Source organism: Rhinopithecus roxellana, chromosome 14 (genome assembly GCF_007565055.1).
Source record: "Rhinopithecus roxellana isolate Shanxi Qingling chromosome 14, ASM756505v1, whole genome shotgun sequence".
NCBI classification, from domain to species: domain Eukaryota; kingdom Metazoa; phylum Chordata; class Mammalia; order Primates; family Cercopithecidae; genus Rhinopithecus; species Rhinopithecus roxellana.
The window spans coordinates 105,044,330-105,066,345 of record NC_044562.1 but is presented as its reverse complement, the minus strand read 5'-3'; the positions used below and the strand labels follow the sequence as shown (position 1 = coordinate 105,066,345).

At 38.3% G+C, this 22,016-nt stretch overlaps 2 protein-coding genes across 11 annotated transcripts in view; one reads left to right on the top strand and one right to left on the bottom strand.

Moving 5' to 3' along the window:
- Window positions 1–22,016, top strand: part of MARCHF7 (membrane associated ring-CH-type finger 7) — a 56,360-nt gene that overhangs the window by 18,109 nt on the left and 16,235 nt on the right. For 8 of the 10 annotated variants that reach the window (XR_004053160.1, XR_004053158.1, XR_004053159.1 and 5 more), the window contains exons 3-6: window positions 12,375–12,567; window positions 14,801–14,968; window positions 16,277–17,375; window positions 21,528–21,697. Coding sequence is in view for 7 of the 10 variants with exons in the window: in XM_010379115.2 (XP_010377417.2) it covers window positions 12,375–12,567; window positions 14,801–14,968; window positions 16,277–17,375; window positions 21,528–21,697 (1,630 nt within the window). In the remaining 3 variants the exon portion in view is untranslated. The remainder of the gene's footprint in view (window positions 1–12,374; window positions 12,568–14,800; window positions 14,969–16,276; window positions 17,376–21,527; window positions 21,698–22,016) is intronic. The other 2 variants (XM_010379117.2, XM_030916301.1) reach the window with 1 other exon arrangement.
- The window catches only part of CD302 (CD302 molecule), a 41,748-nt gene continuing 40,584 nt past the window's right edge, over window positions 20,853–22,016 (bottom strand). The window contains exon 7 of the mRNA XM_030916303.1: window positions 20,853–20,886. Within this exon, the coding sequence (XP_030772163.1) occupies window positions 20,868–20,886 (19 nt within the window). The 3' untranslated portion in view covers window positions 20,853–20,867. The remainder of the gene's footprint in view (window positions 20,887–22,016) is intronic.

Genomic DNA, 22,016 nt, shown 5'->3' with positions numbered 1-22,016 from the left:
ATAAAGAGCACAGAATTGTGTTTTCCCGTATTGTCTTCGTAAAATTTTGTCTACTAATTTTTGTCTACTTTTAAAAATATATATAGCTTATTAATGAGGAACACAAACTTTGAAACCAGACTGTACCGCCTAGAGAGGAGTCATGTTTCATGACTTACTAGCTATTGACATCTTTTTCTGTTGTGATTGTTTTTGAGTGTTTGTTTCTTTTTTTTGAGACAGGATCTCACTCTGTTACCCAGGCTGGAGTGAGTGGTGCAATCATGACTCACTGCAGCCTGGACCTCCCAGGCTCAAGTGATCCTCTCACCTCAGCCTCTCCCCCAGCAGCTAGGACTGCAGGCATGTGCCACCATACCTAGCTAATTTTTGTGTTTTTTTGAAGAGGTGGAATTTCATTATGTTGCCCAGGCAGGTCTTATACTCCTGGGCTCAACCATTCTGCCCATCCTTCCCTCCCAGAGTGCTGGGATTGCAGGTGTGAGCCACTGCACCTGGCTGACATCTTTTTGTCTTAGTATCACCTACTTTATCTAGTTGTTACAGTTACATGACAATGCTGTATGTTAAATGATAATAGTACCTGGCATATGGTAAACACTATATAAATGTTAGCTACTGCTGCATTTGTTTTTTATAATTATTATAATAATAATAATAGTGTAGGTGCTAAAGTCCTGAATATATTTAGTAAATTTATTGACATTCTCCTTAAGATATGACTGTTTCAAACTGTTTCTTCTAACTTGTTCTTAATGTTGTAGATTATTCAAAAAAAAGTCCATTTCTGGTCAGGCATGGTGGCTCACACCTGTAATCCCAGCACTTTGGGAGGCTACAGTGGGTGGATCACCTGAGGTCGGGAGTTCAAGACCAGCCTAACCAACGTGGAGAAACCCCGTCTCTACTAAAAAGTTAGCTGAGTGTGGTGACACATGCCTGTAGTCCTAGCTACTCAGGAAGCTGAGGCAGGAGAATCACTTGAACCCAGGAAGTGGAGGTTGCGGTGAGCCGAGATTGTGCCATTGCACTCCAGCCTGGGCAACAAGAGTGAAACTCCGTCTCAAAAAAAAAAAGTCAATTTCTTATTGTGTTAAACAAATAGCAGCATTTTTCTAAAAAAAACCATTTAAATGTTGTCCGGGCACAGTGGTTCACGTCTGTAATCCCAGCACTTTGGGAGGCCAAGGCGGGCGGATCACAAGGTCAGGAGATCGAGACCATCCTGGCCAACATGGTGAAACCCCGTCTCCACTAAAAATACAAAACATTAGCCCGGTGTGGTGGAGGGCGCCTGTAGTCCCAGCCACTCAGGAGGCTGAGAGGAGAATGGCGTGAACCCAGGAGGCTGGAGCTTGCAGTGAACTGAGATTGCACCACTGCACTCCAGCCTGGGCAACAGAGTGAGACTTCGTCTCAAAAAAAAAATAAATAAATAAATAATTCCATGTTAATGACTTCAAAATGACGCTACCTAAATGTTGGTTGTAGTAACATATTAGTGTTGATATCATTCTATTCCAAAATTTTAATGTCTTTAACTATCCAAGTAAAATTCAGAAATTACTTGCAAACACCCAAAAACCAAACCAAGTAGAATTTTTAAAATATTTATTGATTCTTAAATTATTTTTATAAATTTTAGGGATTTTCTTAATGCTTTTTAGATGCTTTAAGTTGCTTACAATCAGTTTTTTAATCACTTTTTTCTTTTTAATGGTATGGGAGCAGTTTCAAGCCATAATTCAACCATTTTTAGCCTGCTTTGCTTTTTTTAGTTTTGATTTCAAAATTGAAACTCCTATGTTCTTAAAGTGTTTCACTTTTTTGTTTTTTTTTTTTTTTTTAAGAGACAGGGTCCTGCTCTGTCACTCAAGTTTGTGGTGTAGTTGAGCAATCATGACTTAGCACAGCCACAACTTTATGGACACAAGCGATCCTCCTGCCTCAGCCTCCTGAGTAGCTGGGACTACAGGTGCACACCCTCCCCCACACCCATCCCCCCAACACACACACATATGTGGCTAATTTTTTAAAAAATTTTTCTTGTAGAGATGGGATCTTGCTATGCTGCCCAGGCTGGACTCAAACTCCTGGCCTCCAGCAATCCTCCCACCTCAGCCTCCCAAAGTGATGGGATTACAGATGCGAGCCATCTTGCCTGGCCAGTATTTTATTTATCTGTTTTTTCTTCTGTAAAATGGTGATAGTAATAGTGGTTTCTTCATACAGCCACATCTATATGTGAGATGTAAGATGAACAAGATTGTTCATCATATTGTTAAGATTAATTGAAAGAAAGAATACATGTCAAGCACTTAAAACAGTGCCTAGAACATAGTATAAGGGTTCAGGTATTACTAATTATAATTATTTATAATTGTTATTTTTATTTATAATTATTTTTATTGTTAACTTACTGTTACCATTATTATTTCCTGGCTTTACATTGGTTTAAGGTAATATCTGTAGGGAATAGTATAATTTATCCAAATATTAAATTACGTATAGTATGTTTAGTTTTATTTAGCATTGTTAAGACTACTTAATGTCAAAGGGAGCGTTTTGAAATTTTTTAGTTTTTGAGACAGGGTCTCACACTCACCCAGGCTGGAGTGTAGTGGCACTGAGCTCACTGAAGCCTCTGCCTCCCGGGCTTAAGCAGTCCTCCCACCTCAGCCTCCTGAGTAGCTTGAGAATACAGGTGTGCGCACCACACTGTGCTGATTTTTAAATTTTTTGTAGATGCGAACCATCATGCCTGGCCAGTATTTTGTTTCTCTGTTGTAAGTCTATTTATCTGTTGTAAGTCTGTTTTTATTTATAGTGTAAGTCTCACTATATTGCCCAGGCTGGTCTTGAACTTGGGAGATCAAGCAGTCTTCCTGCCTCACCCTCCGAAAGTGCTGGGATTGCAGTCATGAGCTACCGCACCTGGCCAGGGGCAACATTAAAAAAAAAGGAAAATTGTTGAAGTGTTTTAACTCACAACTATTGGAGACATAAAACTTCCATTATCTCAGGCACTTGGTAAATCTAAAGCTTCAGAGAAAAGAGGGTCAGGGGTAGGACATGATATATCAATTTCAGTTATGTTATGGACTTATTATGGGAACACCTTATATAGTGCTTGACATTTTATAGAACCTTTTTTTACTTCCGTTTTTAGTTAAGACGGATATTTGTGTCAGTTCATCTATAAGGTTCTGAAATCTAGAAATACAGGTGATTTCTCTCAGTTACGTGATTATTATGTAATACACTTGAGCTTAAGAATCCAAGACTCTGGATAGCATTGTTTCTTTGGGAAAATGTAGATTCTAAGTTCCGAACGGAACTTAGAATATCTTTTAGTTCTCAGCCATTTGTAAGCTGCGCTTCACCTGTTACTAATCTTGCTGTTACTTCTGCTATCCCATCTTTAAATTTTTATTACAATTTGAATGATTGAAAACTATGATCATCTTACGTCTTTAGTGATAGTAAGCAAAATTTACATGTTTTAAAGGAAGATTTAATTTCTGTAATTCCATGTTTTTAAAGGAAAATTTAATTTCTAGAATTCATATTGTTAAAAGTAAAAATGGGTTATTTGTGAATATGTAAATTTTTATGTTGATTTGGTATATTTTTCTGTAACTTTAAGGAAGCACTAGTCTGTTTAGTATTTGTTGTGACTGTTTTGCTTTGTTGAGAGTTTGATTACTGTTAATATGAAATAATTTTAAAAGGCTTTTTATAAGGTTATAGGGGCTTTTTAAAGTTATTGATACCTTTTTTTTAGTTTGTAGATAACTGCTATAGAGATCAGTACCATTGCATATTTTGCATAGTGCAGAACCAGTGGTCATTAATTTTTTAAAAATCTACCTTATGCAAGTGTAGCTTTCAAGGAAATAAATACATAGATGCATATACAATTAAACAAGAAAATGAAAACAATTTAAAATAGGGTAAGGAAAAATACAGAATACTGAGAGTAATAAATATGGAGAGTGGGTCAGAATTGTAACATTGATAGGCATTACATAAACCCTGCAGCATTTTTAAGTTAAACTTGCTCTCATTTTGGTTATCAAGAAGATCGCAGGGAAACACAACTAGCTCTGTAATGAATATTGCATATAAGAAAAAGAGACTGGGCATGGTGGCTCACTCCTTTAATCTCAACACTTTGGGGGGGGCCAAGGTGGGAGGGTCACTTGTGGCCAGGAGTTAGAGACCAGCCTCAGTGACATAGTGGGACCCCTCTCTACAAAAAAAAAAAAAATTAGCCAGGCATGGTAGCACACGTCTTAGTCCCAGCTACTCAGGAGGCTGAGGCGGGAAGATCGCTTGAGCCCAGGAGGTTGAGGTTGCAGTGACCCTTGATCATGCAATTGCACTCCAGCTTAGGTGACAGAACAAGACCCTGTCTGAAGAAGAAAAAGATACAACGTTCCTCCGTGGAAACAAAACTTGTCAATTTGGTCTTAAAGTGTACAGAGGAGTGATATGAGTTTCTTCTGCATTGGTGTGGAGATGGGTACTCTCCATCACATGAGTATTTCAAACAAGGAAGAGCTCAAAGTCTTAAGTTGTTGCTCACGGCGAAGGTAATGTTGTTCTGGAAGTTTTTCAAAGCAGAATTTATTCACTTCACAGTCAAGTCATTAACTAATGGAAATGAGGAGCCCAGGAAAAGAATATCATTCTGGGCTAGTTTCTGTTCCTGTGCATTACATGATTTTTAATGATTAATCATTTGCCAGTGGATAACATTAATGTAAATTTGTAAGTATCTTTAAAATTCTCTAAGAAATGACTTTATTAAGTTATAATTTTACATACCATACAGTTTACCCATTTAAAGTTCAGTAGTCTTCAGTGTATTCACAGCTGTACAACCATTATGGTTATCGCTGCACTACTTCTCTAATCCTCCTTCTCCTACCAGTGCAAAGCAACCATTAATCTACTTTATACCTGTAGATTTCCCTATTTTGGATTTTCATATACATGAGTGGAAACAGGTACTATGTAGTCTTTTGTTGGTAGCTTCTTTAACTTAGCATATTTTCAGTGTTCATCTATGTTGTAGCATATGTCAGTACTTTATTCTTTTTTTGTGGCCAAATACTATTTCATTGTATGGGTATGCCATATTTTGTTTATCCATTTATTTTCTGATGGACATTTGGGTTCTTTCTACCTTTTGGCTATTATGAATAATGCTGCTGTAGACATTCATATGCAAGTTTCTGTGTGGACTTGTGTTTTCACTTGTATTTGGTATGTACTAAGAATGGAGCCGGGCATGGTGGCTCATGCCTGTAATCCCAGCACCTTGGGAGACCAAACGTCAGGAGTATTTAAGGCCAGCAGTTCAAGACCAGCCTAGGCAACATAGTGATACCCCATCTCTACAAAAAATGTTTAAAACTAGCCTGATGTGGTGGTGCACACCTGTAGTCCTAACTTTTGGGGAGGCTGAGATTGAAAGGATCCCTTAAGCTCAGAAGGTTGAGGCTTCAGTGAGCTATGATGGCACCACTTTAATACTACTTGGGCCAGAGTGAGACCCTATCTCATAAAAGAAAGGAATGGAATTGCTGAGTAATGCATAACCTCTGTGTTCAATCATTTGAGGAACTGCCATACTGTTTTCAAACTGGCTAGATCATTTTACATTCCTGTTTGTGTGTATGAGGATTCCATTCTCTCCACATCCTCACCAACACTTATCTTACTTTCTCATTCTAGCCATCTCAATGCGTATGAAGTGGTATGTATCTCATTGTGGTTTTGATTTGGATTTCCTTGGTGACTAATGATGTTGTACATCTTATCATGTGCTAATTGGCCATTTACTGTATGTTTTTCAGAAATGCCTATTTATAATAGCTCTTTTACTCATTTTAAAGTACGGTTGTCTTATTACTGAGTTGTAAGTGTTCTTTATATATTCTACATTTGTAAGTGTTCTTTATATATTCTAGATTTAAATTCCTTATTGGATACATGATTTGCAAATATTTTCTCCTTAAGGTTTTTTTTTTTTTTTAATTGCATTGTTTTAAGGGCATTTGTGTTGGGAAAATATTTTAAAACCTTAGAAATAATTTTCTGAAAGCAAACACTGACTTATACAATATTAATAGTAAATGATTTCATTGACTATACTTCCAGTAAACCTGTTGTTGGAAAGGTGGCATGAATAACTATTATGAAGGTAAAAAGAAAGAAAATGAAAATTGGATGCCTACTAGTTATATAAAGTCTTGGAGAGTTATTTTCTTTTCACTGTGCATACAGTATCTATAGCCAGTAAGTCTCCAAGCTATCTTATTGATGATTTCTCAGATACACCATATAGTATTTCAGCTACTTTGGTTGGGCTAGATAGCCTTCTACCCTCTCCCCTTATTTTATTGAGTTATAAATCACATACCATACAATTCACCATATAACAGATAGCCTTTTGAATTGGAAATAACTGAGGAAAAGTATTTACTGTGGGAGCCAAATCTGTTACCTGTCTGGATAGAGACTGGAAAGTTAATGAAAAAGAAAGAAAACTCTATGAAACTCCAGTGTAAATTTAATTACTTCCGTCTAGTGTCATATGAATGCTCATAGTTGGGAGGCAAAAAAGGTTAATTAGTTTTCATAAAAACTAAAATTTGTGTGCATCAATACCAAGCGAGTGAAAAGATAATCCACAGAACGAGAGAAAATATTTGCAAAGCATATATCTTACTGGATATTTAGACTTGTATCCAGAATATATGAAGAACTCTTACCTCCCAGCAATAAAAAGATAACCCAGTTTCAAATGGACAAAGGACTTTAATAAACACTTTTCCAAAGATATATTAATGACTTATAAGCACATGAAAAAGTATTAGTCATTAGGGAAATGCAAGTCAGAACTACAGTGAGATACTTAACACCAACTAGCATAGCCAAAATAAAAAAGATGGACAGGCTGGGCGCAGTGACTCATGCCTGTAATCCCAGGCCTGAGTTGGGAGGTCAAATCTGGGAGGATTGCTTGAACCCAGGAATTTGAGACCTGTGCAACATAGTGAGACCCAGTCTCTACAAAGAAATAATTTAAAAATTAGCTGTGCATGGTGTTACATGCCTGTAGTCTCAGCTATTCTGGAGGCCGAGGTGGAAGGATTGCTTGGTCCCAGGAAGTCAAGGCCACAGTCATCTGTGATTTCATCGCTGCATTCTAGCCTGGGCAACAGAGCTGAGACCCTGTCTCAAAATTTTAAAAAAAGGTGGACAATCACTGGTGTTGGTAAGTGGTGGAGAAATTGAAACCTTCATACATTGTTGATGGGATTGTAAAATGGTACAGCTGTCACAGGATCCTTGGAGTGTTGCTTTTCCAGCTAGAAGCCTTTGCTTGGGCCTGCTGGGTGTGTTCTGCCTACTCGGACTGGCAGGCTTTGTTCGATTCATGCTATCAGCTCGGATCCCACGCCTGCCAAGGGTGAGCCAGACATGGATCAGCAAGGGGTGCATGAGCAAGTGAGCGCAGGGGCTGGCCACTGTTTACAGCCAGGCACACTGGGTACAGTGGGGCGGGCAGCTCTAGGCGCTGGTGCCCTGTGAGGCTGTGGGTGGATCAGGTGTACCACAGGCAGCTTCTTTTGTGGGCACTGAGGAACACGGTGGCACCTGGAAGCTTGGAGACACCAGGAACTACAGAGCCCCAGAGAGGTTGTCACAGCCCTGGTTCAGGGAGCCCCTAGGTCTGGTCTCCCTGAAGGGTCAGAGATCTCTCCTTGTCGCTCACAGCATGGTGAGCAGGGGTAGGGAGGGGTGTTTCAGTACTGTTTGTGTTACAGCTCTTCAAATCCCACCATTTGGCGGGTCCTGAGTTCTTGTCCCACGTCCAGAAAGAATGAGGTACACAGACAATTGGAGGGTTAGCAAGGCGAAGAGGGGCTTTATTGAGCAGTAGTACAGCTCTCAGGATTCCAAAGTGGGTGGCTCCTTTCCGCAGGCAGGTCATCTCAATGAGTGTGTAGCTTTCAGTGGAGAGGAGACTAGACAGGAGTGGGTAGCTCCTGTCCACAGGGAAGTTGGCCTGACATCTGGCTGAGTCTGAGATTTTCATGGGCTTTAGAGGGGAGGAAGTGCATGCTGATTGGTCCATGGGAGGCAATGGGTGGGCCTGGGATAAGCACCATAAGGTCTCACTCCGGTGGGATAAGCACCATAAGGTCTCACTCCGGTCCGTGGAGCTGGCAGCCAAGCCTCCAGGCTTCAGGCCATCCCAGGCTTGAAGGTAGAATTTCACTGGGGACCTGCCCCTTTTCACCCAGGAGCATGTCTGCCTCCTGCTACTGTTCATGGCACTCAGGCTGTTCGTGCCAACGGATGCCTGTAGACCCATGCCAAGCCACCCTCAGTTTCCCCTTGGCCTCCCTCTGTGCTTGTTGGTGCCCAAAGTCCAGAGGGGGCCAAGGTGGCAGTGGGCTGATGCGTCGGCACTGCCGCAAGCATGTGCATACACAGCGTCCAGGCTTGGCTAAAACTTTGCTCCAAAATCTGAGCAGGAGCCGGGGGAGGGTGGGGAAGGGAGGCTTCTCAGACCCCTGAGACACCGGGATACCCAAGTCTATAGCCACAGCTGGGTCAGGGAGCACAGGGCTCCTACCCCACCAACTTGGAAGTGATCAGGGCTCCCACCTGTTGCCGGCTCCATGGAGCACACAGACCCTGCCATGCCTTCCCTGCTGCAGCTGGCATCTTTGTGGCAGCCACTCCAGACGAGCTGCTGCCGCCATCACAGCTATTAGCATCAACCTATAGTTGGAAAAATAGTAATTCCTCCAAATATTAAGCATCAAGTTACTACATGATCTATTAGTTATACCCAAGAATATTGAAAACATACATCCACACAGAAATTTACAGTTGTTCGTAACAGCAGTTTATAATAGCCAAAAAGTGAAAACAACCCCAAAACCACTTGTTTAAGGATTCATTATGCCCAAGGCAGTGTACTTTGAAGACAGACTTATTCTCTGATTTCATTTGGCCTGTAGTTCTAGACAGAAGAGATAATACATTGTTAAAAGAATAACACGTTATTTAATTGTTCAAAGAATTCTGAGGGAAAAAAACTGATTGCCTCAGGCTGAGGATATTTGAACAAATATGGACAAAATTGGATTGTAGGAACCAGGAAAAGGTTTGATTTTGAACTTAAGCCAATAGCAAAACTAGCCAAAATATTCCTCCTATATACTGACATTATGTATACTGATATGTATACCTATATGCTGATATTAACACTTTTTGTCTTGCATATAGCCATATAATCTACATGTTTTGTTGTGAGTCATGAAAATTGTTTAATGAACCGTGAGTCACTTTAAGCCTTTGGACACTTCAGCATTCAAGAATCAAATGAAATTCATTATCTAAATCTGCTCCCCTATAATCAGTATTTTTAATGAATGGCATAGTAATTTATCTCACCAGTAGAAAGTACCAAAAACCTGTTTTTTCTCTATTTCTCACAGCCCTACATCTGATGAATTTTTATGTTTTATGATTGCTCTCTATTCCCATTACTTATTTCATAGGGACTTATTTCTTGATATTCTAACGGCTTCCTAATTGGTTTTATTACTTTCTGTTCATTTCATCTATTTCATCTTCCACATGCTTCTAAAAGTCTTTCTATATAGTAGCAGATCTGATTCATCCCGCCCTTCGTTAGTTCCCAAAATCATATTTGCAGAAGTGCTATTCAGTAAGTTTATGCTAAAGTCTGTGCAAAATGAGAAAAATAATGATGTCCTACTGGACAAAAGTGACAGTTCTTTCTCAATTTTAAATTAAAACATTTTTTGTTTTGGTCTCTGAAATCCAGAAGTTTTAGAACCACTGGCCTGCAGGATAAGGTCCCTGATACCTTGATGATAATGGCATATGAAATGGTTTGATTCTGAAATATCAGATTAATTTCATTTCTTGTGCTAGCTCCAGTTCATTGATTGGGTGTCTGTAATGTTAGGTACAGAAGGCTTGTAAGACTAACTTTGTGCTAAGCTGAAAAATGCCATATTCAATTTACAAAATATTCTCTAGGCAAAGGATGGGCGAATTCCTGATGTAGCCCTTTCCTGCCTTTTCAGCCTCGCACCTTCTACTTTATTTTCAAAATTTCTTCTCCAGTGTTACCATGAACTAATATATCCCCTGAATGCATGCAATATGTTTCTCATGATTGAACCATAATTGGCTGGGTGCAATGGCTCATGCCTTGTAATTCCAGCTGTTTGGGAGGCTGAGGCAGGAGGATCACTTGAACCCAAGAGTTCAAAACAAGCTTGGGCAACATAGTGGGACCCCATCTCTATAAAAAAAAAAAACTAAAAAATTAATAATTGAAGTATAATAGAAGGTCAAATATAAATAGTAATGTCTTAGAAGAAAGCCAGGCCAGATGTGGTGACTCACACCTGTAATCCTAGCACTTTGAGACGCTAAGGCAGAAGATTGCTTGAGCCCAGGAATTCAAGACCACCTGGGCAACATGGTGAGACCCTGTCTCTACAAAATAAAAATTACCCAGCCGTGATGACATGTGCCTGTGGTCCCAGCTACTCTGGAGACTGAGGTGGGAAGAGTAAGGCAGCAGTGAGCTGTGATTGTGCCACTGCACTCCAGCCTGGGCAACAGACTGAGACTGTGTCTCAAAACAACAACAACAACAAAAATCTGATGGTAAATGGTTTATACATCTTTTTGTGTTGTCTATTTCTAATGTCTTTTTTCATTCACCTACCCTGTGAACTTCAGTTCCCTGTGTCCTTAAAACATATTTAGGGTCTTTCTGTAAAACTTTCACTGTACCTACTATTATAGTACTTATTTATAGTATAATTATTTATTTACTTATCTGTTACCTGTACTGTAGAGCTTTCATGGAACACATTTTTTGGGTTCTTGTGTTTAGCATGTGAATTTTAGATTAATGTAGACCGAAATTATGGCCCATGATGCATTCCATTTTAACTCTTTTGTTAGAAGAACACTTAAAACAATTTGGTTTCATTTTAATGTTCTTTAGCACAATAAACTATTTACCACATACTTATGGTAACATGCTTTTAAAAATTATTTTTCTTTTATATACTGAAAAATTACTTTTATTTTAGAGATCCTTACTGTCTCTGAGCCATTTAGAGATTGTATGCTAAATGTATGTTTCTTAGTCTATCTGTCCTGTGTGTGTGTGTCCAGGTAATTACTTTGCCATGATGGAAACATTTTTGTAAAAAGACTAGTACAATTTCAATAATTGTGGTTGAAATATGTTGCCATTTAAACCTAAATATTTAAGGAGACAAACTGTTGCCTTTTTAATGCATTGTAGTGAGTAAACTTAACAAAGAATTGGAGAGAAGTAAAATAGTTTGTACATTATCAGTGATATTTGTGTTACAAGTTTTATTTTGTGTACATATATTTTAAAAGAGAAAACCATGAGCCAGGTTTTAAAATATGTACTTTAGTTGTTGATTCACTTATGAAGAAATTTCTGATGTTAGGAATTTTTTGTTTTTTTAGGCATACCCTTATTAGTGTTGTATGACCATATTCTGGAAACTAGGCATCAGAACAAGGATAAATTTGTTATTAGTTGAAAAATCTGATTTTCATAGTAGGGTAATTCACAATCTCTTTATAGCTTAGTGTTCTGTCTAGATTCCTCAAAAGATTGAAATATTAAACCAGTACAACAAAGATTTCATTTGCAAAAAGAAAAAAAACTGAAAAATTAGGAAAAATGATTACAGTTTTTGGTCTTCAGTGTTTCATAACCAAGTGTTTGTATATGGTTAAAAAAAAGTACTTAACTCTACATCAGATTGAGATCCCAGCAAAGTACAATTGTAGTGTATAGTAAATGGACAAGTGGGTAGAAGGAACAAAGTCTAAAGAAGAACTACATGGTGGAGGCTGGGCACAGAGGCTCATGCCTGTAATCCCAGCATTTTGGGAAGCCAAGGCAGGCAGATCATGAGGTCAGGAGTTTGAGACCAGCCTTACCAACATGGTGAAACCCCGTCTCTACTAAAAATACAAAAGTTAGCCGGGCGTGGTGGCGCGCACCTGTCATGCCAGCTACTCAGGAGGCTGAGGCAGGAGAATTGCTTGAACCCGGGAGGCGGAGGTTACAGTGAGCCAAGATTGCCCCACTTCACTCCAGCCTGGGCAATAGAGCAAGACTCTGTCTCAAAAAAAAGAACTACATGGTCGAAAAATTGATGCTTGTAGGAATTTATTAGAGGATTGTTGATTAAATTTAATACTGAATGCAGCCTTTTGTTGTTTAAAAAATTTTTTTGAACTTACAGTCTACGTCAGCATCAGCATCTGCGTCACCATTTCAATCTGCGTGGTATAGTGAATCTGAGATAACTCAGGGAGCACGCTCAAGATCGCAGAACCAGCAACGGGATCATGATTCAAAAAGACCTAAACTTTCCTGTACAAACTGTACTACCTCAGCTGGGAGAAATGTTGGAAATGGTTTAAACACGTTATCAGGTAAGAATATGTTTCTGTAGGTATTTTAAGCCCATTTTTCCCTAGGTGTAACACAGTTGTTCTTAGTTTTGGAATGAGGCAAGCAGATTTTATATGAAGACAGTGGGTCAGAAATGTAGCGTAATTTCCAAAATCTTAGTTTAAATTAATGCTAGAACTGATATTAACTCTTCTGCATTTTTCTTGTAAAATTGATATAGATATTCTACATAAACAGGATATTAGCAGATTTTAATTAGAATAGCTGGTGTTTTATGATCATCAAATTGGTAAATGTGTGTATTCTGTTGGTTATATTTTGTAATTGTTACAAGGAAGGCTAAATCTACTGATACATGTTTAAAATATTGCTTAAGCATGTCTTATGTAAATGATAAACATTGTAGTATATAATATTTATTTTCAGAAAATACGAAGGCTAAGGCGGAATGATCTCTTGAGGCCAGGAGTTTGAGGCCAGCCCAGACAACATAGTGAGATCCTGTTTCTACCAAAAAAAAAAAAAAAGCATTAACTGGGCCTGGTGGTGCATGCCTATACTCCCCAGCCACTTGAGAGGCTAAGGCTGGAGGATCGCTTGGTCCCAAGGAGTTTGAGGTTACGGTGAGCTATGATCATGCCAGTGCACTCTACCCTGGTAGACAGAGCAAGACTCTGTCTCTTAAACAAAAAACAAATACGGAAACTCTTGAGTTAGAAAAAAATGGTGGTATTTTAGTAGGATTTCTACACAAGGGATTAGAAAGTCACAGTTTTAGTTCTCTAACTAGATGAGTGGCATTGGACAAGGTACTAACCACTCTGGGATTTGGATGATCTATCCATAAAGTGTCATGCCTGGTATTTTGTACTGAGACACATATTTTTCACACACATTGAAAAGATCTTTTGTTGAAAGGTCAGGAGGCTACCATCTCACTCATACTCCTCTTCAAATGAAATGTTAGCCAGTGCCAGTGTTTGAGAGGAGCCAAAACTTGTGATGACACAATTGGAGATAAAATTCTTTAAATGTTTGTGTGTTACCAATTGAAGTAATGTAAGCAGTTCCTGTCTATTTTGATAATAGATAGGATATATCTGGAATGTCATGGGAATAATAATCTGGAATGTCATGGGAAAGACGTGCCCATCTGAAGGATATTAAGAATGTTGTGATGGCTAAGAGCAGACTGTTAATAACTTTGTAGACAAACACCACTGTGCCAGAGATATTTTTGTTCTCTTCCGCTATGTGAAAACATTATAAATACTCTGGGCCATTTCTCTTAATAAAGAGGAATTATTAAGACTACTAGGATTAGGGAAGAAAGAATCAAAATTTCAAGGTAAATAGTGAAGGAAAGAGGTTTGAGACTTAATGTTTAATTTACTTTTAAATGAAATCATGTGTAATAAAATATCAGTATAACAATACTTTAATTCTTAGAATTAAGAATTCTAGAATAAAAAATTAACCAACTGTGGTAGCAGTAAAAACAATTCTGATAAAATTGTATTGTTGACATCTTCCCTTTCCAGATGACTTTGATTTTGATATTGGCAGTTCTCCAGCATCACTTTCATTGACTTTTTTTGTGAAATTCTCCATGTTTGGAAAGATTTACGTTTTTGTTCTGTAATCATTTTACATCACGTATAGGTAGATGTTGTGGGAAGTGACTGAGACATTGACATCATGTATGGGGTAGATTTTAGTGTTAGAGAAGAATATGTTTAGAGTAGGAAATAATTTCATAAGTGATTAGTTCGTTTGTGAATAATTTTATGTTTTACTGAATTTTGTTCCTGATAATGGCTACACAACTGGGGATTCTCATAATAAACAACAATAAGGCCGGGTGCTGTGGCTCATGCCTGTAATCCCAACACTTTGGGAGGCTGGGGTGGGCAGATCACCAGAGGTCAGGAGTTTGAGACCATCCTGGCCAACAGGATGAAACCTCATCTCCACTGAAAATACAAAAATTAGCCAGGCATGGTGGTGTACGCCTATAGTCCCAGCTACTCAGGAAGCTGAGGCAGGAGAATCACTTGAACCCAGAAGGTGGAGGTTGCTGTGAGCTGAGATCATGCCACTGTACTCCAGCCTGGGCGACAGAGCAAGGCTCCATCTCAAAACAAAAAGATAATAATAAATAACACTAACTTTTGTCTGTATTACTGAAGATTTGTTACCATCCAAAGCCTTGAAAGCTTTCTCTGAAATAAAACTTCTTCATTTATTTTTAAGATTCATCTTGGAGGCGTAGTCAAGTTCCTAGATCTTCATCAGTGGTACTTGGATCATTTGGAACAGACTTAATGAGAGAGAGGAGAGATTTGGAGAGAAGAACAGATTCCTCTATTAGTAATCTTATGGATTATAGTCACCGAAGTGGTGATTTCACAACTTCATCATGTATGTATAAATTACATTAAGCATAGCTTCTCATAATGTTCTATTTTCCTTTTTATGTATATTACTAAAACAACAGTAAAAAGGAATAAAGTGTATCTTTTGTCTTAGGAAGATTTCAGAATACCTTAATATTTCTTTCTAGTACTTGTTTTGATCTTAAAAAATAATTTAAAATACAGTAGATGAGTAAGAGTATCTAGATTCCATCTACCTTTACATTGTTTAACTTGCATTTTTCCTTTTAAGAATGTCTGTGTTACAAAGTAACATACTAAATCTTGTATCCTCAAATAGAATTTGCTTATAACATATGTAGTTTAATAAATAACTACTTCTGATTCTTCTACTTCTGAAATAACTGAAAGTTGAAATCACCATTTTAAGGCATAATTTGGAATTACTTTAGTATAACATGGGTGTACCTCTAGTTTTATTAAATTGACCTCAAGACCCACACTTTGTTTTTGGTTGGTTGGTTGTTTGCTTTGCCTGTTTTGAGATGGAGTTTTGCTCTTGTTGCCCAGGCTGTAGTGCAATGGCACTTCAGTGTAGTAATGTAGCTCTTACACAAGGTGAATGGGTAGTTTCCTTGCAAAGGAATCCTTTAGTATTTCTCATCCCATTTGAAGATTTAAACCACCAGTTAAGGAATCCTTTCAAAAGTGCAGATGTCATAGCCCTATTCTGATTCATAGTTCTAGCCACTATTTAAAGCAGATGTAACACAGGATACATTTACAGGATAAGAATTATAGCTGTTAACCTGAAAGGAAAAAAAAAATTGGAAAAATTTTTAGCTATTAGCAAGATTTTTCATTAAATTACAAGGGTTTAAAACGTTTAAAACAACTTTTTAATTTATTGCACAGAGTAAAAACAAAATCTCCAGAACAGTCTCCCTAGGATGATTTTGCTTTTAATCATTTTAAGAGTCATTTACATTGTATTATTTGGCCTGTTTAAAATCATCTCAATTTAAATACTAGATATTATTGTATCATATCAAATAATTTCTGATCAATAAATTCAGCTGTTTTAATTTTATCAAAATTTTCGTAAGCTCATAATACATTCCTTTTTTATATATTTGTAATGTTGACTTTACACGGCAGTACTGGATTTTACCAGTAGGAATAGAAAGAAATATGTTTATGTTTTTTCTATAATAACAGTAAACTCTGTAGTTACAATATAACAGTAATCAGTTTGAATCCAGCGCTTTGTTTTGGCACTCAGCATAATAAATGCAAATAATAATGCTCAAATTATTTCATGTAATTGGTTATCTTTACTTCCTTTCAAAAATAGATGTTCAAGACAGAGTTCCTTCATATTCACAAGGAGCAAGACCAAAAGAAAACTCAATGAGCACTTTACAGTTGAATACATCATCCACAAACCACCAATTGCCTTCTGAACATCAGACCCTACTGAGTTCTAGGGACTCCAGAAATTCTTTAAGATCAAATTTTTCATCAAGAGAATCAGAATCTTCCCAAAGCAGTGCACAGCCTGGATTTTCTTACAGTTCAAGTAGAGATGAAACCCCAATCATAAGCAATTCAGAAAGGGTTGTTTCATCTCAAAGACCATTTCAAGAAACTTCTGACAATGAAGGTAGGCGGACAACCAGGAGATTGCTGTCGCGCATAGCTTCTAGCATGTCATCTACTTTTTTTTCACGAAGATCTACTCAGGATTCCTTGAATACAAGATCACTGAATTCTGAAAATTCTTACGTTTCTCCAAGAATCTTGACAGCTTCACAGTCCCGTAGTAATGTACCATCAACTTCTGAAGTTCCCGATAATAGGGCATCTGAAGCTTCTCAGGGATTTCGATTTCTTAGGCGAAGATGGGGTTTGTCATCTCTTAGCCACAATCATAGCTCTGAGTCAGATTCAGAAAATTTTAACCAAGAATCCGAAGGTAGAAATACAGGACCATGGTTATCTTCCTCACTTAGAAATAGATGCACACCTTTGTTCTCTAGAAGGAGGCGAGAGGGAAGAGATGAATCTTCAAGGATATCTACCTCTGATACATCATCTAGATCTCATATTTTTAGAAGAGAATCAAATGAAGTGGTTCACCTTGAAGCACAGAATGATCCTCTTGGAGCAGCTGCCAACAGACCACAAGCATCTGCAGCATCAAGCAGTGCCACAACAGGTGGCTCTACATCAGATTCGGCTCAAGGTGGAAGAAATACAGGAATAGCAGGGATTCTTCCTGGTTCCTTATTCCGGTTTGCAGTCCCCCCAGCACTTGGTAGTAATTTGACCGACAATGTCATGATCACAGTAGATATTATTCCTTCAGGTTGGAATTCAGCTGATGGTAAAAGTGATAAAACTAAAAATGCGCCTTCAAGAGATCCAGAAAGATTGCAGAAAATAAAAGAGAGGTAAATTCGAATACCTGTCTTAAACCTATAAATCAAAAATAGAGAAAGAACTCTTCATTTTTTTTTTTTTTTTTTTTTTGAGACGGAGTCTCACTCTGTCACCCAGGCTGGAGTGCAATGGCACAATCTTGGCTCACTACAGCCTTGGCCTCCCGGATTCAAGCAGTTCTCCTGTCTCAGCCTCCCAAGTAGCTGGGATTACAGGCACACTCCACCATGCCCAGCTAATTTTCGAATTTTTAGTAGGGGTTTTACCATATTGATCAGGCTGGTCTCAAGCTCCTGACCTTAGGTGATCCACCCGCCTCGGCCTCCCAAAGTGCTGGGATTACAGGCGTGAGCCACCGTGCCTAGCCTAGAACGCTTCATTTCTAAATTGGCTTCTTATAAAATTGATATTTGAAGTTTCATTTCTTTTCCCTCCCTCCCTCCCATTATTTTTTTTAATTTTTGAGATGGAGTCTCACTCTCTTGCCCAGGTTGGAGTGCAGTGGCACAATCTTGGCTCCCTGCAGCCTCCGCCTCCCTGGTTCAAGCAATTCTCCTGCCTCAGCCTCCCAAGTAGCTGGGATTACAGGCACCCGCCACCACGCCTGGCTAATTTTTGTATTTTTAGTAGAAGCAGGGTTTCACCACATTGGCCAGGCTGACCTCGAACTCCTGACCTCAGGTGATCTACCTGCCTCCACCTCTCAAAGTACTGGAATTACAGGCATGAGCCACTGCTTCCAGCCTGAAATTTCTTCCCTTAACATTTACATCCAGTAAGATGTCTCACTCATAGGTAAATAGATAAGAATTAATAACTGAGGATAGGCCATGGTGGAGGGGTGTGAATTGTGTCAGAAAGTAATCCAAAGGTTATTTTAACCAGGTTGGAATACATATACACACAAAGACAAAAACCTTAATCTCTTACCCAATTCCTTGGTAGACTAATGCTAAATGGGGTTAGTAAGAGGAACTGAATGACTGTAAGAGGAACTGAATGACCATGGATTACCAATAAATCCGCCTTAGCCTTTATTAAGATGATTTATTAACTAACCATTTATTTACATTTCTCACTGCAAATTTTTTTTTTGGAATTTGATGCACAAAATTTACTTTGATTCACAAAGTAAAATTTGATGCACAAAATAATTTTGATTTTGTGTTTGAAGTTCAAGTATATACTGAATATTATCTTTTTTTTTTTTTTTTTTTTTTTTTTTTTTTTTTTTGAGACGGAGTCTGGCTCTGTGGCCCAGGCTGGAGCGCAGTGGCCGGATCTCAGCTCACTGCAAGCTCCGCCTCCCGGGTTCACGCCATTCTCCTGCCTCAGCCTCCCGAGTAGCTGGGACTACAGGCGCCCGCCACCTCGCCCAGCTAGTTTTTTGTATTTTTTAGTAGAGACGGGGTTTCACCGTATTAGCCAGGATGGTCTCGATCTCCTGACCTCGTGATCCGCCCGTCTCGGCCTCCCAAAGTGCTGGGATTACAGGCTTGAGCCACCGCGCCCGGCCAACCTGAATATTATCTTTCTTTAAATTTTTTGTAGAGACAGGGTCTTCCTTTGTTTCCCAGGCTGGTCTCGAACTCCTGGCTTCAAGCAGTCCTCATGCTTCAACCTCCAAAAGTGCTGAAATTACAGGCATGAGCCACCATGCCCAGCCAATTCTTTAGAATTTAGTATTATTTAACAGAAATACCAGTTTAGGCTGGGCGCAGTGGCTCACGCTGTAATCCCAGCACTTTGGGAGGCCAAGGCGGGCGGATCACAAGGCCAGGAGATCGAGACCATCCTGGCCTACATGGTGAAACCCTGTCTCTATTAAAAATACAAACATGGCCGAGCGCAGTGGCTCACGCCTATAATCCCAGCACTTTGGGAGGCTGAGGTGGGTGGATCACAAGGTCAGGAGATGGAGACCATGGTGAAACCCCGTCTCTTTTTTTTTGTATTTGTAAAAATACAAAAAATTAGCTGGGCGCGGTGGCGGGCGCCTGTAGTCCCAGCTACTCTGGAGGCTGAGGCAGGAGAATGGCCTGAACCCGGGAGGCAGAGCTTGCAGTGAGCCAAGATCACGCCACCGCATTCCAGCCTGGGCGACAGAGCAAGACTCCATCTCAAAAAAAAAAAAAAAAAAAAAAAAAAATACAAACATTAGCTGGGTGTGGTGGCATGCGCCTGTAGTCCCAGCTACTCAGGAGGGTGAGGCAGGAGAATTGCTTGAACCCAGGATGTGGAGGTTGCGGTGAGCTGAGATTGCGCCACTGCACTCCAGCCAGGCGACAGAGCAAGACTCTGTCTCAAAAAAAAGAATGGTTTAAATGCAGAGCATAGAATCTTTTTATACAAAGAAATCTTTATAGAGTTGAACACTGGTAAGAGTGAAAAGACAAAAAAACCAGAGATCTTAGTCCCAGCCTGACTCTTAATTTAGTCATCCTAGTCTAATTACTTAGTATTAAAATAGTTATTAAAATGAGATAAAGTAGTTTATTTGAAGTACACTTTGAGGAAGAAGACTTATATAAAGGTAATGTGGGATTTTTTTTTTTCTTTTTCACAAAGGCCTAGTAGAATTGTTGGGAAGCATAATTGTTAGTGTTATTTTTAGATTTTTGTTGTACTTTAATAAGAAAATACTTTCAAATCCAACTCAGGTGATAAAGGAAAATCTGCACACTTTCTGAGATGCTGGGCATTGGGCTACCATACTCCTTATTTTTAATTTTATAGGACAGATTTTGCCATGTGACTGTTATTTTCCTGCTTTTAAACTTGCTATTTTTCCTTTTTTTGTAGAAAGAGATTTACTCTACCCTGGTAGTGTTTGCTTTAATGTTTGCTTATTATAGCAGCTTCCTCCAACTGCAGGCTGTCTGCTGTCTGCTAAGGGATGTAGTAACATATTTTCAGCCTTCAAGGTTAGGTTAATTTAAGTACAGTAGTGTAGGCAGAAAGCAAAGCATTACTTTAGTCATCTTCAGAGAGAAATGATTGAGCTAGCACCACTCTATCTGGTTAATTTTAAAAACAGCATTTGTTGGTTATTTTGCCAGAGAGAGTATGTGTGTGTATGTTTGCATTCCTGTATTACATCTTTCCTCATACCTAAGGATTTTAAGACATTCTGCAATTAAAAATGGTACAAAAAAATTGAATCCACCAAGTAAATAGTTGAAACTATGAAGGGAAGAAAGTTAAATTTAAAGGTAAAATGAAATACCATGTTCAGTCTTTAAAAATAATTTATGGTTGAGGTTATGTCTGATTAACCCAGGGCATGAAAGTCTTCTAGCAGTTGTATATCCATCTCTTTCCACAAATCTTTTGCTAAGTTCATTTAGGTATCCATATATTCCGGGTTGTATTTCAGTAACAGTTCAGCATTCTGTATTACCAGTTTACTATGTACCTGTTTCATGCCAACAGTGGACTAACGCAGTAGGGATTTTAACAATTACTTACCTTATTATATAAAACTATTGTTCCGCATTTATGTATCAAGCAGTACACAGTGGCCTGTTAAATAGATTAACATAGGTTAATGGAAACTTTTATAAGATTGCTGCAGGGAGGGGGCAGATGGAGAATTTTAAAGCATACTTTTAAATTTTTTTCTGTAATACAAAAGTTTATCAGTTTAAACGTGGTTCTGATAACATGTAAATGAGAATCTACAAGCCAGTATGTGTTTAATTCATGGAAATAGCCCTAAAATTTGAGGGGAGCCAAGGGGTAAAAGTGGTAAGTTTATCTTACCTTTATACTGTTGGACTTGAAGTAGTCTGGAATACTGCAGAAATTAAAGTCTCTTAGAAGTACTTATAAAGTCATTGAGAAAAATATAGATCTTAAACTGTCATTTGCTAATGACAAAATTACTTAAATCATTTGAAAATAAATGATAGGTTAGCCTATTTTACTTACCTTTAAAATATTTGTTACGATTTTTATTCTCAATGAGAGGGTTTTTCATTTTCAATCAGAGGGTTGCTGATGAATATAATTATTGTTGTTTTGTTGTTTTTACTATTTGTTTTTTTCCACCCAGAGACAGTGTGGGTAGAAATAACAAAAAAGAAAGCTTGTGATTATATATGACTGAAGTCACCAACCAGGATGAGTTATGATAGCTTTGGGAAATGTGCCTTCTTTTCCAGCCTCCTTTTAGAGGACTCAGAAGAAGAAGAAGGTGACTTATGTAGAATTTGTCAAATGGCAGCTGCATCATCATCTAATTTGCTGATAGAGCCATGCAAGTGTACAGGAAGTTTGCAGTATGTCCACCAAGAGTGTATGAAAAAGTGGTTACAGGCCAAAATTAATTCTGGTAAGATTTACCCTTTTGTGTTTTCACAATTTTTTCTAAGAGATGCATATATATATATATGCATTTTGGTTAACAAATTTGTAATTTATAGATTGTCGAATTTAGACTTGTTAACAAGTGTCTTAATTTTTGAAGACTCAGCAGAAGCATTAAAGAGCATTAGTCTTTGTAAATTTTTAGTAATGTGTCTTGTATTTCATTTCCCACCAAACTATTTACTACTTCATACATGTATAGTACAGCTGTAATTTGTGATCACTGGTGTGTCCCTTTTATCATGTAAGATCCTTTTGAATCAAGGAAATAGACTCACCATTTA